The sequence below is a fragment of the Tinamus guttatus genome, unplaced genomic scaffold, assembly GCF_059628265.1.
Source record: "Tinamus guttatus ecotype Peru unplaced genomic scaffold, ASM5962826v1 Tinamus_guttatus_pri_ptg000616l, whole genome shotgun sequence".
NCBI lineage: Eukaryota > Metazoa > Chordata > Aves > Tinamiformes > Tinamidae > Tinamus > Tinamus guttatus.
Genome location: NW_028289150.1, coordinates 11,444 through 33,592, shown reverse-complemented (window position 1 = coordinate 33,592; position 22,149 = coordinate 11,444). Strand labels below are relative to the sequence as shown.

Sequence of the window (22,149 nt, the reverse complement as noted above, 5' to 3'; positions counted from 1 at the left end):
TAGGGTTGGAAGGGACCTCTAGAGATCATCTAGTCCAACCCCCCTGCACACGCAGGGTCACCTAGAGCACGTGGCACAGGACTGCATCCAAGCGGGTTTTGAAGATCTCCAGAGAAGGAGACTCCACAACCTCTCTGGGCAGCCTGTTCCAGCGCTCTGTCACCCTCACTGTTAAGAAATTTTTCCTTAAGTTCCTGTGGAACTTTTGGTGCTTCAGTTTGTGGCCATTTCCTCTAGTTCTGTTGGTGGCCACCACTGAAAAGAGGCCAGCACCATCCTCCTCACTGCCTCCCTTGAGGTACTTCTAGACACTGCTCAGGTCCCCTCTCAGCCTTCTCTTCTCCAGGCTGAACAGGCCCAGCTCCCTCAGCCTCTCCTCACAGGGCAGATGTTCCAGGCCCCTGATCATCCTCGTGGCCCTGCGCTGGACTCTCTCCAGCAGCTCCACATCCCTCTTGTCCTGTGGAGCCCAGAACTGGACACAATACTCCAGATGCGGCCTCACCAGAGCTGAGTAGAGGGGCAGGATCACCTCCCTCGACCTGCTGGAGACGCTCTTCTTAATGCAGCCCAGGATCCCATTGGCCTTCTTGGCCACTAGGGCGCACTGCTGCCTCATGGTCAACTTGTCGTCCACCATGACACCCAGGTCTTTCTCTGCAGAGCTGCTCTCCACAAGGTCGGTCCCCAGCCTGTACTGGTGTCTGGGGTTATTCCAGTGAAAAGAGACCAGCACCATCCTCTGCACTCCCTCCCTTGAGGTACTTATAGACACTGATTAGATCCCCTCTCAGCCTTCTCTTCTCCAGGCTGAGGAACCCTCACCTGCGCCTCCCACAGCTCCAGGAGGTTTGCACGTTGCAGGTGTCCCAGGGTCTGCTCTTGTACGAAGAGGGGACTCCCGCTGTGCCGAGCGCCTTGTACAGGAACCGCTGCAAGAGGAGAGGCCAGGGGCAGCAGGGACAGCCCGGCCCGGCGGGACAGGGCCAGCCCCATGGAGCCAGCACACGCCAAGGCACCCGCGGCACCAACAGCAGCCAGACCGGCCCCGGGACCAGCTTAGCATGGAGGGGGCACAAGCGCCTTCCTGGGCACAGAGAGAGGGCAGGGGCAAAACCAGGCACCGGCGACCCGAGTCCTGTGCGGAGCCCCCCGGGGTTTTGTCACCGCAGCCCTCGGGGTACGTGAACCCCAGCAACACTGCACCGGGAACAAACCTTTTCCCAGGACAGGCGCGGAGAGCAGCCCGGCTGACGGCTCCTTTCCCGGATCAGCCCAATAATCCAGACGTCGCTCGCGACAACGTCCAGTGACGCTCGCAGGAACTAGGGTGAAGCGGGAGGTGAAGCAAATGGCCCCCCTGTTCCCGGCCAGGACATTTTGCAACCCCAGTGACCCTGGGGACGGCCGGGGCAGAGCAGCCCCTCGCAACTGCCCCTCTGCCCACCGGCCCCTCCGGTAACTGCCCCTCGCTCTGCCCCTCAGGAGCCACTCGAGCTCCTGGGGGGCCAGGGCAGGCCCTGGGGGGACCTGCTTGTGCCACTCAGTGCCTCGACAGGGAGTCATAGAATCATAGAACGCTTAAGGTTGGAAGGGACCTCTAGAGATCATCCAGTCCAACCCCTGCACACGCAGGGTCACCTAGAGCACGTGGTACAGGACTGCGTCCAAGCGGGTTTGAAGATCTCCAGAGAAGGAGACTCCACAACCTCTCTGGGCAGCCTGTTCCAGTGCTCTGGAGGAGTCCAGAGGTTCCTCCTTGCCCTTTTCCTGGGCCTGCTTGCCCCATCCATGCGTGCCCCCGCAGGGATGCTGTACCTTCAGCAGAAGGCTCTCCCATTCCACCACGTCCAGGTTTCCTGCAGTTGTTCCTGCAAAGCCAGAGAAATGAGAAGCTCTTGCTGCTCTTCCAGCACCGTGTCTCATGTAACAGAGCCTCAGGCCATTGGGCTGATAAGTTCTGGCAAACACGACTTGATCCTGCCCAGCTTACCAGGATCTCTGCAGCCCAGCTCGCCCCCACGCGCCCGCGGATCCTGCTGGGAAGCGCCACGGCCAGCGCCTGCGCGGGGAGTCACCTGGACACACTGGACAACTGGGCGGTGAAAAACCTCATGCAATTCAACAAGGCCAAGTGCAAGGTTCTGCACCTGGGGAGGAATAACCCCAGACACCAGTACAGGCTGGGGACTGACCTTCTGGAGAGCAGCTCTGCAGAGAAAGACCTGGGTGTCATGGTGGACGACAAGTTGACCATGAGGCAGCAGTGTGCCCTAGTGGCCAAGAAGGCCAATGGGATCCTGGAGTGCATTAAGAAGAGCGTCTCCAGCAGGTCGAGGGAGGTGATCCTGCCCCTCTGCTCAGCTCTGGTGAGGCCGCATCTGGAGTATTGTGTCCAGTTCTGGGCTCCACAGTACAAGAGGGATGTGGAGCTGCTGGAGAGAGTCCAGCGCAGGGCCACAAGGATGATCAGGGGCCTGGAACATCTGCCCTATGAGGAGAGGCTGAGGGAGCTGGGCCTGTTCAGCCTGGAGAAGAGAAGGCTGAGAGGGGACCTGAGCAGTGTATATAAATACCTCAAGGGAGGGAGTGCAGAGGACGGGGATGGTCTCTTTTCAGTGGTGGCCACTGATAGGACTAGAGGAAATGGCCACAAACTGAAGCACCAAAAGCTCCACAGGAACTTAAGGAAAAATTTCTTGACAGTGAGGGTGACAGAGCACTGGAACAGGCTGCCCAGAGAGGTTGTGGAGTCTCCTTCTCTGGAGATCTTCAAACCCGCTTGGATGCAGTCCTGTGCCACGTGCTCTAGGTGACCCTGCGTGTGCAGGGGGTTGGACTAGATGATCTCTAGAGGTCCCTTCCAACCCTAAGCATTCTATGATTCTATGATCAGCGGACAGGTCTCCCCAGCCAGAGCTCAGGCTGCCAGGAGAGGCCAGTGAAACCTGGGGACAGGGGCCTCGCTCTCCGAGCTGGGGACACAGGCACCAGGAGGTCCCCGTCGCCCCCATGGAGCACGCGGGGCGCCGAGCGCGGCGCTGGCCCTCACCTCGGAGCGCTCGCAGCATCCCCGTCGTGGGGATGCTCCTTCCGCGGACGCGCTGCTCCATCAGCAGCACCTCCTCCCGCAGGAGTCACGAGCCACTGGGCCAGCAATGGTGATGGGACGACGGGGACCGCCGTGACGGCCCGTGCCTGCGCAGTATTCATTCATTAGGAGGATGTGGAATAAACCTGCTGCAGGTTACCATCCTTCTGCCCCAGTTCAGGAGCTTCAAACAGTGTCACTGACGCTGCTGCCAAACAACCTCTTGTCTTCACGGGATTATCCAAAGGACAGAAGCAATAGAGCTGCTTCCAAGGCCTTTAGGCCATTCCTCCCGCCACCAGTGCCACCCCTTGGCAGCTCTCCAAGTTACAGGAGCGTTCCTAGTTGTCCAGAGATAACCCTCCCGTGTTGCCCTTTCCGTTGTTTTCTGTTCTCATTCGCTCTTTCTCCCTCTCCCTTTCTCTTCTTCACTTTCAAGTCTCTCTCTTCTTTCTCTCCTATCTGCCCATCGTTCTCTCTCCTTCTCTTTCCCTCTGCTGCTCTCCTCCCGCTCGCTTTCATTCACTTACACTTTCCCTTCTTTCTTTCTCTCCTTCTCCCATTCTTTCCCTCTTTCTCTCCCTTTCTCTCCTTCTCTTCCCTTCTTCCTTCCTCCCTTCCATCCTCCCTCTTTTCCTTTGCCTTTTCCCTCTTTCCCGCTTTCTCCCTAGCCTGCTTTCCCTCTCTCTGTCAGGAGCAGCCACTTGAGCGCTCACGGTCCAACACAGGCTGAGGCTCTCGAGAGCTTCCTGGGATGGATGGGAGGTGGATGGAGCTCCAGCTCTGCTCGGGAGCCGCCACCACAAAAGGGGCTTCTCCAGCACCAAGCCTTGCACCCAGCTTTGACCCAAGGGTCTCCAGAGAGGGCCAGAAGGACCAAGACGGGTCTTGACGGGTGCCCAGGAACTCCCCAACACACGGCCAAGGCCAAGGGCTTTGGCAGGACGGGCTCTGCAAGAGGCCGTAGGCTCCTGGGAGAGCGCGGTGCCCTGCTCCGGGTGAAAGGATCCACCACAGCCAACATAGAATCATAGAATCATAGAATGCTTAGGGTTGGAAGGGACCTCTAGAGATCATCTAGTCCAACCCCCCTGCACACGCAGGGTCACCTAGAGCACGTGGCACAGGACTGCGTCCAAGGGGGTTTGAAGATCTCCAGAGAAGGAGACTCTACAACCTCTCTGGGCAGCCTGTTCCAGTGCTCTGGCACCCTCACTGTTAAGAAATTTTTACTTAAGTTCCTATGGAATTTTTGATGTTTCAGATTCCGGCCATTTCCTCTAGTCCTATCAGTGGCCACCACTGAAAAGAGACCATCCCCGTCCTCTTCACTCCCTCCCTTGAGGTATTTATATACACTGATTAGATCCCCTCTCAGCCTTCTCTTCTCCAGGCTGAACAGGCCCAGCTCCCTCAGCCTCTCCTCATAGGGCAGCTGCAGCCCACACGGAGCGGGAGAGCATCTTTCCCTCGTCAACCCCCACCAAGCCCTGGCCCTTTCCCCCTCCTCGCTGCTTCACACCAAGCCTGCTGGTTACCTGAGGTCTCTCCACTGCGGTGCCCCATGTCCTGGTGCTCCCACCGTGCCCGGCACCAAGGCCATGCTGCCACCCGGGTCAGCAGAGCGGGATTTGGGGGTGACAGAGCCCTGGAACAGGCTGCCCAGAGAGGTTGTGGAGTCTCCTGCTCTGGAGATCTTCAAACCCGCTTGGATGCAGTCCTGTGCCACGTGCTCTAGGTGACCCTGCGTGTGCAGAGGGGTTGGACTAGATGATCTCTAGAGGTCCCTTCCAACCTTCAGCATTCTATGATTCTATAATTCTATGATTGTATGAAGACCACCCCTCCCAGCTCTGCTTCACCCGCCCTGCTCAGCCTTTACCCAATGGGTCAGCACAGACACAAGGCCGAGCACACGCTTGAACCTCCCTTTTTACCAGGAAACGGCCTATTACTGTAGCAGAGCTTGTTCTTCATCACGACTGTCTCGTACAGGTGAAACGTGGGTCTCTGAACACCAAACACCTGCTTGTTCACATAGCAGAAGTAGTCCTGCTTGACGTACAGGTGACCAACACCCGGTAGCTTGACAGTCTGCAAAGAGAGGAGCAAGAAGGGAGCACACAGGGTGATTTTTCAAACACAAGAAGCCACTGGTGACTTGGCAGCTTACGCTACGGGAGCTTGGTGGCTTCTCCACCGCTGAGGTTCCAAAGGGCATCAAGGGGAGAGCTCTGGAGAAGAGCCCGGCGCTCCAGCCTTTTCCAGCCTCCTCCTCACGTCCAGGAGCTGCTCGGTGAGGGACAAGTGGATTAAACCACCCTCAGCAGCTCCAAGGAGGATCAACCATGAGGGAACCCCTGAGGAACGTGACACCCTCTGCGGCCGTGTGCGATGGGGAGAGCTCGAGATTCACAGAATGCTCAAGGTTGGAAGGGACCTCTAGGGATCATCCAGTCCAACCCCCTGCACACGCAGGGTCACCTAGAGCACGGGGACAGGACTGCGTCCAAGCAGGTTTGGAGATCTCCAGAGAAGGAGACTCCACAACCTCTCTGGGCCTTTGGAGAAGGCTCCATAGAAGCCACCTCACAAACTGCTTGTTGAGCGGCGCTTTGCAGGCTCCATCGGGGCCTTTTTCCCACTTCCAGGGCTGCTGGAGGAGGATGGTGACGTTCAGCGTCGGGATGGAAGGGGGCAGCAGCTCTCCCAAACTCCGATGACATCTGTGGGGCAAGAGAAAGATCTGGGGTTCAAGGTCGCCCCCATCTCGCCCGCTCCGGTGGCACCCTGTCGTGTCCCCCTCTTGTCCCCCGGGTGTCCCAGGACACCGTGGGCGGCTCGTGTCCCCCCCGAGCGCCCCACGGGTGCCGGGATCCGGCTCCTCCCCACTTGGGATGCTCCCGAGTCCCCCAGGCTCCCCTGGGAGCTCTCAGCAGGTCCCCATGTCCCCCTGTCCCCTCCCGGGGACCCCGCGGCCACGTCACACGCGACGGTTGTGGCTTTGTCCAACCCCCAACGCCACCTCATGGGGTCCCCAGCCCGGCACACACGGGCCTGGGCCCCGCTGGGGACACCGGCCATGGGGACCCCGTTGGTGACACCGGGAACGGGGAGCGCCGGCAACAGGGACCTCGTTGGTGACACCGGGAACGGGGAGCGCCGGGAAGGGGGACTCCATTGGTGACACCGGGAATGGGGACTCCATTGGTGACACCGGTCAGGGTGACCCTGTTGGTGACATTGGGAATGGGGACCCCATTGGTGACACCAGGAAGGGGGACCCCCATTGGTGACACCGGGAAGGGGGACCCAGTTAGTGACATTGGGAAGGGGGACCCCCATTGGTGACATCAGGAATGGGGACCCCATTGGTGACACCAGGAAGGGGGACCCAGTTAGTGACACCAGCCAATGGGTCCCCGTTAGTGACATCGGGAATGGGGACCCCCATTGGTGACACCGGGAAGGGGGACTCCATTGGTGACACCGGTCAGGGTGACCCTGTTGGTGACATTGGGAATGGGGACCCCCATTGGTGACACCGGGAAGGGGGACCCAGTTAGTGACATTGGGAATGGGGACCCCCATTGGTGACACCAGCCAATGGGGACCCAGTGGGTGACACCAGCCAATGGGTCCCCGTTAGTGACATCAGGAATGGGGACCCCCATTGGTGACACTGGTCAGGGTGACCCTGTTGGTGACATTGGGAATGGGGACCCCCATTGGTGACACCAGGAAGGGGGACCCTGTCGGTGACACCAGCAATGGGGACCCTGTTGGTGACACCAGCCAATGGGTCCCCGTTAGTGACACCGGGAACAGGGAGCACCGGGATTGGGGACCCGGTTGTCCGGGGGGCGGGGCCTTTTTCCCGCCATCCCCCGCACGGCGCCGCCTCCCGCTCCCGTGATGCCCCGCGCGCTCAAAATGGCCGCCCCCGCGCGCGCCGCGCCGCGGCCGGAAACTGCATCTCCCGTGATGCCCCGCGCGCGGCAACATGGCCGCCCCCGCGCGCGGCGTCCGGCGCCTGCCGCTCCCGTGAGCCCTTGCGGCGGGAGGACCCCGCCCCCCCCCCCCGGCGCTACCATTGAGACGCGGCGCGCTCTGCCCGCCCGGCCGCTTCCGGTGCTGTCCCCGCCCCCCCCGCCGGGCTCGCTCCGCCCCCCCCCCGGACTCCTGGGCCCCCCCCCCGCGCGGCGGGAGGCGGCGCCGCCCCCCGCCCCCCCTCCCCCCCCGCCACGACCGCCGGAGCCGGCGGCGCCGAGAGGGTGAGAGAGACCCCCCCCCGGGGGGGGCACGAGGGGCCCCGGCGTCCGGGAGGGGGGGGGGGTTGGGATGAGGGGACCGGGAATCCGGGATGGGGATGGGGATGGGGGGGGGGAGCGGGATGAGGGGACCGGGAATCCGGCATGGGGATGGGGATGGGGGGTTGGGATGAGGGGCCCGGCGTCCGGGAGGGGGGGGGGGGGGTTGGGATGAGGGACCCGGGAATCCGGGATGGGGGGGGGGGCGGGATGAGGGGACCGGGAATCCGGGATGGGGGGGGGGGATGAGGGGACCGGGAATCCGGGATGGGGGGGGGGGGATGAGGGGCCCCGGCGTCCGGGATGGGGGGGGGGGGTGTTGGGATGGGGGGACCGGGAATCCAAGATCGGGATGGGGATGGGGGGGGTGTTGGGATGAGGGGCCCCGGGAATCCAGGATCGGGATGGGGGGTTGGGATGAGGGACCCGGGAATCCGGGATGGGGGGGGGGGGGGCGGGATGAGGGACCGGGAATCCGGGATGGGGATGGGGGTTGTTGGGATGAGGGGCCCCGGCGTCCGGGATATCGGGATGAAGGGGATGGGGGACCCGGGAATCCGGGATGGGGATCGGGATGGGGAGTTGGGATAAGGGGCCCCGGCGTCCGGGATTGGGATGAAGGGGATGATGAAAGGTCCGGGAATCCGGGATGGGGATGGGGGGTTGGGATGAGGGGCCCCGGCGTCCGGGATGGGGGTGGGGGGTGTTGGGATGAAGGGCCCCGGCGTCCGGGATTGGGATGAAGGGGATGGGGGACCCGGGAATCCGGGATGGGGATGGGGGGGGTTGGGATGAGGGGCCCCGGCGTCCGGGCCCCTCCCCCCTTCGGGAGCCTCCGGTGGCTGCTCTGAGACTTGGGGGGGGGGGACACGTGACCCCCCCCCCCCATATTAATGAGGTTCCTTAATGAGGAGCCGCTAACGAGCGCCCCATGGTGACACGTGGGGGGGGCAGGTGGCACCTCTGTCCCCCCCCGGACGCCGGGGCCCCTCCTGCGGGGGGGGTCCCGGAGCGGGAGGAGGTTCCTGACGCTAACGAGCCCCGGGGGGGGAGGGGGGTTCGTTAGCGCCGGGTGTCAATTAGCGCCCGGGTCCCCGGGGGGGTCACACGGGTGTCCCGGCTCCCGTCAGGCCGCCGGCGCCGCCATGGAGACGCGGAGCCGGTAGCACCGGGAACACCGGGACGCAGCGGGAACACCGGGACGCAGCAAGAACACCGGGAAACGGCGGGAACACCGAGAAACAGGGGGAACACCGCGACGCAGTGGGAACACCGCGACGTGGCGGGAAGAGCGGGAACGGGAGGAACACCAGGACGCAGCGGGTACACCGCGAAACAGCGGGAACGCCGGGACACGGTGGGAACCCCGAGACGCAGCGGGAACACCGGGAAACAGCGGGAACACCGGGACACAGCGGGAACACCGGGAACCCCAGGAGGAGGAAGGTAGGAGGAAGGAGCCGGACGCCCGGGCCCCCATCCCGGGGGTACCCGCGTCACCCGGACGCCCGGGCCCTCATCCTGGGGGTACCCGCGTCACCCGGACGCCTGGGCCCCTCCTCGAGCGCCGCCCCCTCCCCTACAGGCGGCGCGGGGGGCGCCCGGCCGGCGGTGCCCATGCGAGCGGGGGGGCGCCCGGGGGCCGTCCCGGGGCGGCCGCAACAGGCGGAGCGGCGACAGGCGGAGCGGCGACGACAACCGCGGGCGGCGCCGCCGCGGCCCTGGGTGGTGACGGTGACGGTGACGGTGACGCTGGCGGCGGCGGCGTGGGGCTGCCCGTCCGTGTGTCGCTGCGCGGGCGGGCGGGTGTACTGCAACGACCGGGGGCTGACGGCGGTGCCCGAGGGGCTGCCGGCGGGCGCCACCACCCTCTTCCTGCAGAACAACCGCATCGGCGACGCGGGCATCCCGCCGCGGCTCGGCCGCCTGTCGGCGCTGCGCGTGCTCTACCTGTACGCCAACGCGCTGGAGCGGCTGCCCGCGCACCTACCGCCGGCGCTGCGCGAGCTACACCTGCAGGACAACAACGTGCGGGCGCTGGCGCGGCGGGCGCTGGCGCGGGCGCCGCTCCTGGAGCGCCTACACCTGGACGACAACTCGGTGTCGGCCGCCGGCATCGAGGCGGACGCCTTCGCCTCCAGCCCCCGCCTCCGCCTGTTGTTCCTGTCGCGCAACCACCTGAGCAGCGTCCCGCCGGGGCTACCGCCGGCGCTGGAGGAGCTGCGGCTGGACGACAACCGCATCGCGGCCATCCCGCGCGGCGCCTTCGAGGGGCTGCCGGCGCTGCGGCGCCTGGTGCTCGACGGCAACCTGTTGGCCAACAGGCGGCTGGCGGACGACACCTTCGCGCGGCTGCACAACCTGAGCGAGCTGTCGCTGGGCCGCAACGCGCTGGCCGCGCCGCCCGCCAACCTGCCGCCGGGCCGGCTGCGCCGCCTGTCGCTGGCCGCCAACACCATCAGCCGCCTGACGCCCGGCAGCCTGGGCCCGCTGGGCGCCCTGGAGCGCCTCGACCTGTCGGCCAACAACCTGACGACGCTGCCGCCGGGGGTGTTCGACGGGCTGGGCCGCCTGCGCCTGGTGGCGCTGGGGGACAACCCCTGGGCGTGCGGCTGTGCGCTGGCCTGGCTGCCGCGGTGGTTGCGGCGCCGGGCGCCGCCGGGGCTACAGCTGCGCGGGCTGTTGTGCCGGGCGCCCGAGCGGCTGCGGGGCCGGGCGCTGCCGGAGCTCGACATGGAGGCGTGCGGCGGTACCGCGGCGCCGACTGTGCCCGCACAGCCGCCGCCGCCGCCCGCACCGCCGCGCCTCTGGGTGGAGGCGGCGCCGGCGGCGCTGCGGGTGCGCTGGGACCCCCGCGCTACAGGCGGCCGCGGCGCCGGCGCGTCGCTGCGGCTCAGCTGGCGGCGCCCGGGCGCCGGCGGCGTCACCGAGACGCTGGTACAGGCGGAGCGCGGCGAGTACCTGGTGACGGCGCTACAGCCGCGCGCCGCCTACCGCGTGTGCCTGGCGGCCCTGGAGCCGCCGGGCGCCCCCCCCCGCTGCGCGCAGGGCCGCCCCGGCGCCCCCCCGCCGCTCCGGCAACACCCGCACGGGCCCCGCGCGCCTGTTGGCCCCGCAGCGGCCGCGGTGGTGGCGGCGGCGGCGGCCGCGCTGGCGCTGGCCGTGGCGGCCGGCTGTTGGCGGCGCCGGCGGTGCGGCCGGCGGCGGGGTGACAAGGGCGGCGGCGCGGCGACGCGGAGGCCGCTGCGGGACGGCGCCGTGCGCACGGTGTTCCCGCCGCCGCCGCCGCCTGTACCGCTGGTGCTGCGGTCGCCGCGCGGGGACGGGGACGGCGGCACCGCCACCGCGCGGGGGTTCCCCGACGGGCGGGTGCCGCAGGGCGACTGTGCGGGGCACTGAGGGCGGCAACACCGCGACGGGACCCCCCCGGGGCTACAGCGGGACTGGGGCGGGGGGGGCCCCCCGCAACAACCGCCAACAGGGTGGTGGGCCAGGATAAAGGCGGGAAACCCTCGACAACACCGTGACGGAACAGCCTTGACAACACCGTGACCAGGGTGCTGCTCTGGGACACGGCGAGGACACACTTGACAACAGCGTGACGGGACAGTCTCAACAACAACACCGTGACTGGGGTGGTGCTCTGGGACACGGCCAGGACACACTTGACAACAGCGTGACGGAACAGTCTCAACAACAACACCGTGACCAGGGTGGTGCTCTGGGACACGGCGAGGACACACTTGACAACAGCGTGACGGAACAGTCTCAACAACAACAACGTGACCGGGGTGGTGTCCCCGGACATGCACAGGACACTCGACAACACCACGACAGGACAGCCTTGACGAACACTGTAACCAAGATGGGGATTGGACACTCACAGCAACCGCGCGACTGGGGTGTAGGTACCCCCGGAACCCACTTCGACAACAGCCCACCGGGACAGTGACGGCGCCGGGGCCTTTTTGGGGCAATTTGGGCCGTTTTGGATGTTTTTCCCTCCTCGCGGCAGCTGCTTTGGGGGGAAACGCGGTGGTTTCGGGGCAGCCCCCGAAGGGGGGCCCAGGCGTCCGGGGGGACGTTTCTGTGATAGAAACGGGTGGGGGGAAAGGGCAAAAAGGGGGAAAACGGCCCAAAACGGCGTCCCCCTCCCCCAATAAAGCAGTGCTGGTTGCTTTTAGAGGCGCCTCCTTCGTGACCCCCCCAAGTACCCCCCAACGTCCCCAAACACCCCCAAATATCCCCCAATTCCCCCCCAAAGACCCCAAACACCCCCAAATATCCCCCAATTCCCCCCAAAGACCCCAAACACCCCCCAAGTGCCCCAACCCCCCCTCCAGCTCCCTCCTTCGCCCGGACGCCTGGGCCCCTCCTCCCAAAAACCCCCAAATTTCCCCCAAAACACGACCCCCGTGCAGGGGGGAGGGGCGTTGCCGTGGCAACCAGGCGGGTGACCCCTGGTGTTACCACGGTAACGACCCCCCCCACCCTGCGCAGGCCCCGCCCCTTCGGTTAGCCCCGCCCATCTGAGCAAGCCCCGCCCCTCTGCGGACCACGCCCACCCGCCGCGCAAGCCCCGCCCCCTCGGTGGTGGCGGGGGGGGGGGGTCGCGGCGAGTCCTCCCGTCCGCGCGGGGTCGCCCCCGCCGCCGCCCGGGCCCCGCCCCCTCTTGCGTCACCCCTTCGCCCGGCCAATGGGAGAGTTGGAAAATTCCAGAAGGGAGCGGGAGGGGGGACGCCGGGCCAATGGGCGGCGAGCGGCGCCGGCGCGGGCCAATGGGCGCGCAGCGAGGGGGCGGGACCGCGGCGTTGCCCGGGGCCGCGGCGGCTTCCGGGGAGGAAGGGGCGGAGCCGCGCGAGGGCGGCACCTTGCGGAGGCGACCAATGGGGGCGCGCGGGGAGAGGGCGCCGGCCAATGGGGGCGCGCGCGGGCGGGCCGGGCGGCCAATCGCGGGGCGGGGGGGGCGGGCCGCGAGGCTTCTAGCAGCTTCCAGAAGGCGGCGGGCGCGGAGCGGAACCGGCGCCGCCATGGCGGAGGTGGGAGGGGGCTGTGGGAGCCCCTATGGGGGCACCTATAGGGGGAGCGGGGGGCCCATAGCGGGACGGGGGGGCATAGGGGTCTATAGGGGAGCGGGGAGTCCTATAGGAGGCCGTAGTGGGGGCCATAGTGAGACATGGGGACTTATAGGAGGGTTATAGGGGAGCGATGGGGACCGGGAGGATATGGGGGTTATAGGGGCATCTATAGGGGAGCGGGGGGGCTATAGGAGGCCATAGGGAGTATAGCGAGGTTATAGGGGGTCCGGGGGTGTATGGGGGTCTCTAGGGGCATCTATAGGGGAGTGGGGGGCTCTGTAGGGGGACTATAGTGAGGTTATAGGGGGACATGGGGACCTATAGGAGGATCAGCGGGGCTGGGGGGTATGGGGGTCTATAGGGGCCTCTATAGGGGAGCATGGGGTCTATAGGGGTCTATAGGGGCATCTATAGGGGAGCATGGGGTCTATAGGAGGCCATAGGGAGTATAGCGAGGTTATAGGGGGTCCGGGGGTGTATGGGGGTCTCTAGGGGCATCTATAGGGGAGCGGGGGGCTCTGTAGGGGGACTATAGTGAGGTTATAGGGGGACATGGGGACCTATAGGAGGATCATCGGGGCTGGGGGGTATGGGGGTCTATAGGGGCATCTATAGGGGAGCATGGGGTCTATAGGAGGCCATAGGGGGGCTATAGGGGGACATGGGGACCTATAGGAGGGTTATAGGGGAACGATGGGGACCGGGAGGATATGGGGGTTATAGGGGCATCTATAGGGGAGCGGGGGGTCTATAGGAGGCCATAGGGAGTATAGCGAGGTTATAGGGGGTCCGGGGGTGTATGGGGGTCTCTAGGGGCATCTATAGGGGAGCGGGGGGCTCTGTAGGGGGGCTATAGTGAGGTTATAGGGGGACATGGGGACCTATAGGAGGATCATCGGGGCTGGGGGGTATGGGGGTCTATAGGGGCATCTATAGGGGAGCATGGGGTCTATAGGAGGCCATAGCGGGGCTATAGTGAGGTTATAGGGAGACTATAGGGGGACATGGGGACCTATAGGAGGATTATAGGGGCGTGGGGGGCCTATAGGAGGCCATGGGGGGGCTCTAGCACCTTATAGAGAGTATATAGGGGGACCAGGGGAGCATGGGGGTCTATAAGAGCATCTATAGGGGAGTGTGGGGCTTATGGGAGGCTATAGTGGGGTTATAGGGGGTTACTGGGGGGCTTATAGGGAGCTGGGGGGGGGAAGTATGGAGGTCTATAGGGGAGTGGTGGGCCCTATAGGATGCTATAGGGGGGATATGGCAGGGCTGTAGTGGGGGTCTGTGGGGCTATAGTAGGGTTATAGGGAGCTGGGGGGTGTATGGGGGTGTATAGGGGCATCTATGGGGGAGTGGGGGGCCTATAGGAAGCCATAGGGGGCTTATAGGGCAGCAGGGGGACCTGTAGGAGGGTTATAGAGGGGCAGGGGAGTTTGGGGGCCTATAGGGCGTCTCTCTTGGGTCCTAGGGGCCATTGGGGCCTATAGGAGGCTATAGGGGGTCTGTGGGAGGCCAGGGTCCATTGGGACTGTAGGGGTCTATGGGGGGACATTGGGGCCTGTAAGGGGGTTGTAGGGGTCCTGGGCACGTGTAGGGCCCCGGGGGGGGGTATGGGGGTTTATAGATGTCTATAGGGGGTCTGTGGAGGGCCATGAGGGCTAATAGGGGAGCTATAGGGGGTCTGTGGAGGGTCATGGGGGCTTATAGGGGATCTATAGGGGGTCTGTGGAGGGTCATGGGGGCTTATAGGGGATCTATAGGGGGTCTGTAGGGCCCTACGGGGTGGGTGGGGGGTCCTGGGGGTTCTTGCGTCCTTGGGCGGGGGGTACTGAGGGAGTCTATAGGGGCTTATGGGGCTGGGAGGGGCCTATAGGGGGTCTATAGGGCTGGTGGGGGGGTCCTGTGGGGCTGGGGGGGAGGAGCTTGGGAGGGGGCACCACAGGGACCTTCGGCCTCCTCTTCATCCTCGGCCTCTTCTTCCCACCCCTGCGGATCCTCCTCGTGGCCGGCGTCCGACTGTCCCCCGCGTCCGACTGTCCCCCGCGTCCGACTGTTGGCGGCGTCGCGCACAGGCGAACACGCTCAAGGAGCAGGGCAATGCGGCGCTGGGCGCGGGGCGTGTGGCTGAGGCCGTGCGCCTGTACACGGCCGCCATCGGCCTCGACGGTGACAACCCCGTGCTCTACAGCAACCGCTCGGCTGCCTACGCGCGGCAGGGCGACTACAGCCGCGCGCTGGAGGACGCCTGTCGCACCGTCGAGCTGCGCCCCGACTGGGGGAAGGTGTGTGAGGTGGTACTGGGGTGTTGTAGGGTGTTACATGAGTGTTGCAGAGTTGTTGTAGCTCATTACAAGGGTGTTACAGAGGTGTTGTGAGGTGTTTTAGGGTGTTACCATCTGTTGTAGAGGTGTTATGGGGTGTTGTAGGATGTTATGAGGTCTTGCAGGGTGTTATGAGGTGTCGTAGGGGTGTTGTAGGGTGTTATACGGGGGTGCCTACAACCGCGTGCTGGATGACGCCTGTCGCACTCTTGAGCTGTGCCCCGATGGGGGGAAGGTGTGTGGGCCCTGTAGGGTGTTATAGGGCTCTATATGGGGCTGTGGGGCTCTGTAAGATGCTGTAGGGCCCTATAGGATGCCATAGGGCCTTGTAGGGTTCTATAGGGTGCTGTAGGGCCTCGTAGGGTGCCACAGGGGGCTGTGGGGCTCCCATCCCGCTCTTTTCCAGGGCTGTTCCCACAGGGCGCCCAGAGGAGACCGAGCGCTCTAGGGCTGTATGGGCCACCCTATAGGGGTCTATAGGGTGTTGCTGTAGGGTGCTGCAGCTGTGGCGGATCCCGTTTTCCCAGGGCTATTCCCGCAAGGCGGCGGCGCTGCAGTTCCTGGGGCGCCTGGACGAGGCCGAGCGCTGCTACGAGCAGGGCCTGGAGCGGGAGCCGGGCAGCTCCCAGCTGCGCCAGGGGCTGCGCGACCTGCGCGCGCGGCTCGCCGGTACGTACCGCGCGCCGGCAACACCGCGCCAGCAACACCGCGCGCTCACCGCGTGTGTGTGTCTGAGAACAGCCTGAGCGCAACAGCGTAACTACGCTGTGCTCTGTGTGTATGTGTGCGTGTGACACCCCAGTGTGAAACAGCATGACAGCAACACCACGCGCTCACCGCGTGTGTGTGTCTGAGAACAGCCTGAGCGCAACAGCGTAACTACGCTGTGCTCTGTGTGTGTGTGTGTGTGACAGCCCGCTGTGAAACAGCATGACAGCAACACCGCGCGCTCACGTGTGTGTGTCTGAGAACAGCCTGAGTGCAACACCGTGACTACACTGAGCTGTGTGTGTGTGTGTGTGACAGCCCGCTGTGAAACAGCATGACAGCAACACCGTGCGCTCACGTGTGTGTGTCTGAGAACAGCCTGAGTGCAACACCGTGACTACACTGAGCTGTGTGTGTGTGTGTGTGTGTGTGTGTGTGTGTGACAGCCCGCTGTGAAACAGCATGACAGCAACACCGTGCGCTCACCGCGTGTGTGTGTCTGAGAACAGCCTGAGCGCAACAGCGTAACTACGCTGTGCTCTGTGTGTATGTGTGCGTGTGACGCCCCACTGTGAAACAGCATGACAGCAACACCGCGCGCTCACCGCGTGTGTGTGTCTGAGAACAGCCTGAGCGCAACAGCGTAACTACGCTGTGCTCTGTGTGTATGTGTGCGTGTGACACCCCAGTGTGAAACAGCATGACAGCAACACCGCGCGCTCACCGCGTGTGTCTGAGAACAGCCTGAGCGCAACACCGTGGCTATGCTGCGCTGTGTGTGTGTGTGTGTGTGTGTGACACTCCACTGTGAAACAGCATGACAGCAACACCGGGACTACACCATGCTCACAGTGTGTGTATGTGTGTCATCTCGCTGCTAAGCAGCATCCTGGCTGTGACACTGTGACTACACTGTGCTCACTCTGTGTGTGCGTGTCGACTGTGAAACAGCGCCCTGACCACAACACCACAACTATACTGTGCTCTGTGTGTGTGTGTGCGTGCGTGCTGCAAAACAGCGTGACAGCAACAGCACAACTACACTGTGGTCAACTGTGCCGTGCTTATACTGTGTGCATGTATATGTGTTGCCCAGCCATGGAGCAGCACCCTGACTGTAACGTTGTGACTACACTGTGGTCATTTCGTGTGTATGTGCGCGTGTGTGTGCAACCCCACCGTGGAACAACACCCTGACAACAACACCCCGACTGCACTGTGCTCAGCGTGTGTGCCTGTGTGACCCCTCTGCAAAACAGCATGACAGTAACACCGCAACTACAGTGTGGTCAGTGTGTGTATGTGTGTCACCACACCACAAAGCAGCACCTTGACTGCAACACCGTTATTACACTGTGCTCTGTGTGTGTGTGTCTGTGTTACCCCGATGCAAAAGAACACCCTGACTGCCACACCATGACTACATTGCACTCGTGGGTGGGGGTGCGTGTGACCCCGCTGCAAAACAGTGTGACACCAACACCACGACTACACTGTGCTCATAGTGTATGTGCGTGGGTGTGAGCCTGCCATGAAACAGCACCCTGATTGCAGCACCACAACTACACCTTGCTCACAGTGTGCATGCGTCACCTCTCTGCGAAGGGGCACTCTGTCCTCAACCCCACACCTACTCCATGCTCACGGTGGGGTGTGTGTGTGTGTGTGTGTGAGAGACCCCACCACGAAACAGCACCTTGCCTGTACTGCTGTGACTACAATGTGCTTATGGGGTGCTGGGGGTGACGCTGAGCACACCTCCACACCTACCTCATGCTCATGGTGTTGCGTGTGTGTGTGTGTCACCCCTCTGTGAAGTGGCACACCCCCACGCTTACCCCGCGCTTACGGTGTGTGTGTCACTCCTCCACGAAGTGGCACACCCCTACATTTACGCCCCGCTCACGGTGTGCGTGTACGTGTCACCCCTCTGCGAGGCGGCAGAACCCCACGTCTACCCTGTGCTCACAGTGTTGCGTGTTTCCCCCCGCTCATGGTGTTGTGTGTGTGCGTCACCTCTCCACGAGGTGGTAGAACCCCACGTCTACCCCGCAGTCACAGTGTTGCGTGTTCCCCCCAGCTCACGGTGTTGCGTGTGTGTGTCACCCCTCCGTGAGGTGGCAGAACCCCCCTCCTACCCCGTGCTCACGGTGTTGTGTGTTCCCTATGCTCACGGTGTTGCGTGTGCGTGTCACCCCTCCGCGAGGCGGTACGCCCCCACATGTACCCCGCGCTCACGGTGTTGCGCTTCCCCCCGCACAGCCGAGCGCCGCGTGCCCAACCCGCTGGGCGCCCCCGACCTGCTGGAGCGGCTGCGGGGGGACCCGCGCACGCGGGCGCTGCTGGAACAGCCGGAGTACCGGGAGCTGCTGGACGAGCTGCGGCGGCGCCCGGCCGAGCTGGGAGCGTCAGTGACACTGCGGGGGGACGGGGGGGACAGGGGACACCGCGGGGGGGTGGGTGACATTGGGGGGGGTCCCGGGGTTGGTCCTGGGTGACACCGGTGGGGGCTGAGGCTCGTGGGGGGGGCTGTCCCTGGTGACATTGAGGGGGGATCCTGAGGGGGGCCCTGGGTGACACAGGGGGGCTGAAACTCATGGAAGAGGGTCCTGGGTGACATTGGGAGGGGTCCTGGGGAGGGGGTCCCAGGTGACACTGGAGGGGGGGCTGAGGTTCATGGGGGGGTCCCTGGTGACATTTGGGGGGCTGAGGCTCATGGGGGGCTCCCTGGTGACATTGGGGAGGGGGATCCTGGGAGGGGTCTCCAGGTGACACTGGGGGGATGAGGCTCATGGGGGAGGGTCCTGGGTGACATTGGGAGGGGTCCTGGGGAGGAGGGTCTCAGGTGACACTGGGAGGGGCTGAGGCTCATGGGGGGCTCCCTGGTGACATTGGGGAGGGGGATCCTGAGGGGATCCCCAGGTGACATTTGGGGGGGCTGAGGCTCATGGGGGAGGGTCCTGGGTGACATTGGGAGGGGTCCTGGGGAGGGGGTCCCAGGTGACACTGGGAGGGGGGCTGAGGTTCATGGGGGGGGTCCCTGGGGACATTGACGGGGGATCCTGGGGAGGGGGTCCCAGGTGACATTGGGGGGGGGCTGAGGGTTATGGGGGGGGTCCCTGGTGACATTTGGGGGGGCTGAGGCTCATGGGGGGCTCCCTGGTGACCCTGGGGAGGGGGATCCTGAGGGGATCCCCAGGTGACATTTGGGGGGGGTGAGGCTCGGGGGGGGGGTCCCTGGTGACATTGGGAGGGGTCCTGGGGAGGGGGTCCTAGGTGACACTGGGAGGGGCTGAGGCTCATGGGGGGGGTCCCTGGTGACATTGGGGAGGGGGATCCGGGGAGGGGGTCCCAGGTGACATTGGAGGAGGCTGAGGCTCATGGCGGGGGGTTCCAGGTGACATTGGGGGCGGGTTCTCGGCGGGGGGTTCCGGGTGACATTGGGGGGGGCTGAGGCTGAAGCGGGGGCAGGGGTCCCATGCAGGGGGTCGGGGGCAGCTGCTTGGATCCGGAGGGTCCCGGTGGAGGGGAGAGGCATGGGGTGGGGGAGGGGTGTCACCTGGGGGGCCCTGGGGACGCGTTGGGGGTCCTGGGTACCCCGGCCGGTCCGGGTGTTGCCGGGGGGGGTCCTCACGCTGCCCCCCCGTCCCCAGGAGGCTGCAGGACCCGCGGGTGCTGACGACACTGAGCGTCCTGCTGGGCGTGGAGCTGGGCGGGGCCGAGGAGGAGGAGGAGGAGCCTGCGCCGCCCCCCACCCCCGCGCCCCCCCCGCAGGCCCCCCCCGCCCCTGAGCCGGAGCTGCCCGAGAACAAGAAACAGGTTGGGGGGGGTGACAACACCGTGAGGAGGGGGTGACATCGCGGGGCGGGGGGACAACACTGTGAAGAGGGGGTGACACCATGGGGGGGTGACACCGCAGAGAGGAGTGACAACACCGCGAGGAGGGGGTGACATCGCGGGGCGGGGGGACAACACTGTGAAGAGGGGGTGACACCATGGGGGGGGTGACACCGCGGAGAGGGGTGACAACACCGTGAGGAGGGGGTGACACTGCGAGGGGTTGCCATCACCCCAAGAGGGTGATGATATTGTGAAGAGGGAGTTGACGACACCAGAAAGGGGAGGGTGACGGTGTGAGAGGGTAGATGACACTGAAAAGGGGGATGACAACACTGTGGGGGCGGGGTGACACTGCAAGGAAGGGGACGGTGACACCGTGGGCACCCCAGCAACACACGGTGACCCCCGCCGCACAGGCGCTGCGGGAGAAGGAGCTGGGCAACACCGCCTACCGCCGGAAGAGCTTCGAGACAGCCCTGGGCCACTACAGCCGCGCGCGGGAGCTGGACCCTGACAACATGACCTACATCGCCAACCAGGCCGGTGCGTCACCGCGGCGGCCGGGGAGGGGGGGACGCACACCGCGACGCGGGTGACGCGGCTCACCGCCTACCACCGCGCTACAGCCGTGCACTTCGAGAAGGGCGAGTACCAGCGGTGTCGCGAGCTGTGTGAGGAGGCCATCGCGGTGGGGCGCGAGAACCGCGAGGACTACAGGCAGATCGCCAAGTGAGTCGCGGTGTCATCACACCCTACCGGGGTGACGGTCGTGGGGCAACCCCCTCCACGTGTTCCTACACCCCCCCACATACACCCCTTGCAGGGTGTATGCGCGCGTGGGGAACTCGTACCTGAAGGAGGAGCGGTACCAGGAGGCCATACAGTCGTACAACAAGTCGCTGACCGAGCACCGCACGCCCGAGGTGCTCAAGAAGTGTCAGCAGGTGAGCGGTGGTTGCCGGGGGGGATGTTGCGGGGTATTGGGGACCCCGGGGACATCCCCCTACCGCCATCGCCAACAGGCGGAGAAGATCCTGAAGGAGCAGCAGCGCCTGGCGTACATCGACCCGGAGCTGGCGCTGCAGGAGAAGACCAAGGGCAACGAGTGTTTCCAGAAGGGTGAGCGGCTGTAGCGGCACGGAGGGGTGTCCCGGCAACAGCCGGACTCGCCGTGACCGCCCCCCCACACACACACACACACAGGCGACTACCCCCGCGCCATGAAGCACTACACCGAGGCCATCAGGCGCAACCCCGAGGACGCCAAGCTGTACAGCAACCGCGCCGCCTGTTACACCAAACTACTGGAGTTCCAGCTGGCGCTGAAGGTGCCGCCGGGTGTTCTGGGGGGTGATTCCGGGCTGCTCCTGCCTGACGGCAGCGGGTGACACAGCGGGTGTTGCGTTCACCCCTCGCCCTAACAGTCGCTGTCCGCAGGACTGTGAGGAGTGTATCCGGCTCGACCCCTCCTTCAGTAAGTGCGAGCCCCCCTGCTTGACACGTTCCCCCCCGCGGTGTCACCCGCTCCGCTCACAGCCGCCGCCGCCTGTTGTCAGTAAAGGGCTACACCCGGAAAGCAGCGGCGCTGGAGGCCATGAAGGACTACACCAAAGCCATGGACGTCTACCAGAAAGCCCTGGACCTCGACAGCACCTGTAAGGTGAGCGGTGGTTCCCGCACAGGTGGCACCCGCTACAGCCGCAGCAACCCCCGCAGCGAGGGGAAGCGGCTCCCGCCGCCCGGTGCCACAGGGGGTTCCGTCACCCCCACTGTTGTCACCCGTGCTACAGGAGGCGTCGGAGGGCTACCAGCGGTGCCTGCTGGCGCAGTACAACCGGAACGACACCCCCGAGGAGGTGAAGCGCCGCGCCATGGCCGACCCCGAGGTGCAGCAGATCATGAGCGACCCGGCCATGCGCCTCATCCTGGAGCAGATGCAGAAGGACCCGCAGGCACTGAGCGAGTGAGTGGCTGATGCGTCACCCGGCGGCGGCGTCACCCGGTGGTGGCGTCACCCCCGTCGGGGCTCGTGGTGGGGTGGGGGGTTGTTCCCCCCGTGGAATGGTGCGTGTCACCCGGCAGCCCCGCGCGGCTCGGGGTTCTGTCACAGCCGTCCTGCGGCTGTTGTCAGGGTGTCCCTGGAGTGGTTCATGCGTCACCCAGCCCGGAGCACCCCAGTGTGTCGCTGTGTCCACCTGTGTTGTCATGTGACACTGCCCCCGTCACCCTGTGGCTCCCCCATGTCACCCTGTGTCACCCACCGTGTCACCGTGTGTCACCACCCAGCACTGTGTGTTTCCCTGTCACCCTATGTCACCTGGTGTCCTTGTCACCCTATGTCCCCCTGTCGTCCTATAAGCCCCATGTGCATTTCCCCCAATGTCACTGTGCGTCACCCAGCGCCGCCTGTCACCGTCCCCCCCGCAGGCACCTGAAGAACCCGGTGATCGCGCAGAAGATCCAGCGGCTGATGGACGTGGGGCTCATCGCGATCCGGTGATACCCCCGGGGGCCGCCGCCTGTCAACACGCCTGGCCGGTTGTGCGTCACCCCCCCACAACCACCGGTGACACCCCCTGCCCCTCCCCAGGGCGGGGAGTGGTTGGGGACAGGCCGGGGGTGGCCGAGTGTTGTTTCCCCCCCCCCCCCCGCCCCCAAATGAGGGGTTATTGGGGGTCGGGGGGGTGTTGGGGGGTGTCAGGTTGTTGTCTCGGTTTGGGGGGTGCCCTCCCCCCCGCACCCCTGTAATAAAGAGCGGAGCAGACACCGAGTGGAGCCTGTTTGGGGGTGCCCGGACG

General features: G+C 65.0%; 2 protein-coding genes across 2 annotated transcripts; both read left to right on the top strand.

Annotated features, from left to right (window-relative positions):
• The first annotated feature begins 9,018 nt into the window (after positions 1–9,018).
• LOC148592374 (leucine-rich repeat transmembrane protein FLRT1-like) lies at positions 9,019–10,800 on the top strand. Its single transcript, XM_088535119.1, has one exon. It carries the CDS (start codon positions 9,019–9,021, stop codon positions 10,798–10,800), a length of 1,782 nt encoding a protein of 593 aa, XP_088391245.1.
• A 1,576-nt stretch (positions 10,801–12,376) lies between these two features.
• On the top strand, positions 12,377–21,868 carry LOC104576383 (stress-induced-phosphoprotein 1-like). Its single transcript, XM_088535108.1, has 14 exons — positions 12,377–12,440; positions 14,555–14,764; positions 15,331–15,472; positions 17,774–17,918; positions 19,165–19,330; positions 19,768–19,894; positions 19,978–20,080; positions 20,175–20,295; positions 20,374–20,470; positions 20,555–20,679; positions 20,789–20,825; positions 20,908–21,011; positions 21,142–21,314; positions 21,779–21,868. Exons 1-14 carry the CDS (start codon positions 12,432–12,434, stop codon positions 21,849–21,851), a joined length of 1,632 nt encoding a protein of 543 aa, XP_088391234.1. The 5' UTR covers positions 12,377–12,431; the 3' UTR covers positions 21,852–21,868.
• Positions 21,869–22,149: the final 281 nt, after the last annotated feature.

Excerpts from the sequence above, each read along its gene's own strand:
- LOC148592374 (XM_088535119.1), top strand. The coding sequence starts at position 9,019 with ATGCGAGCGGGGGGGCGCCCGGGGGCCGTCCCGGGGCGGCCGCAACAG.
- LOC104576383 (XM_088535108.1), top strand. Across the intron at positions 14,765-15,330 it reads TGCGCCCCGACTGGGGGAAG|GGCTATTCCCGCAAGGCGGC; the intron begins GTGTGTGAGGTG and ends CCGTTTTCCCAG. Across the intron at positions 20,471-20,554 it reads CAACGAGTGTTTCCAGAAGG|GCGACTACCCCCGCGCCATG; the intron begins GTGAGCGGCTGT and ends ACACACACACAG.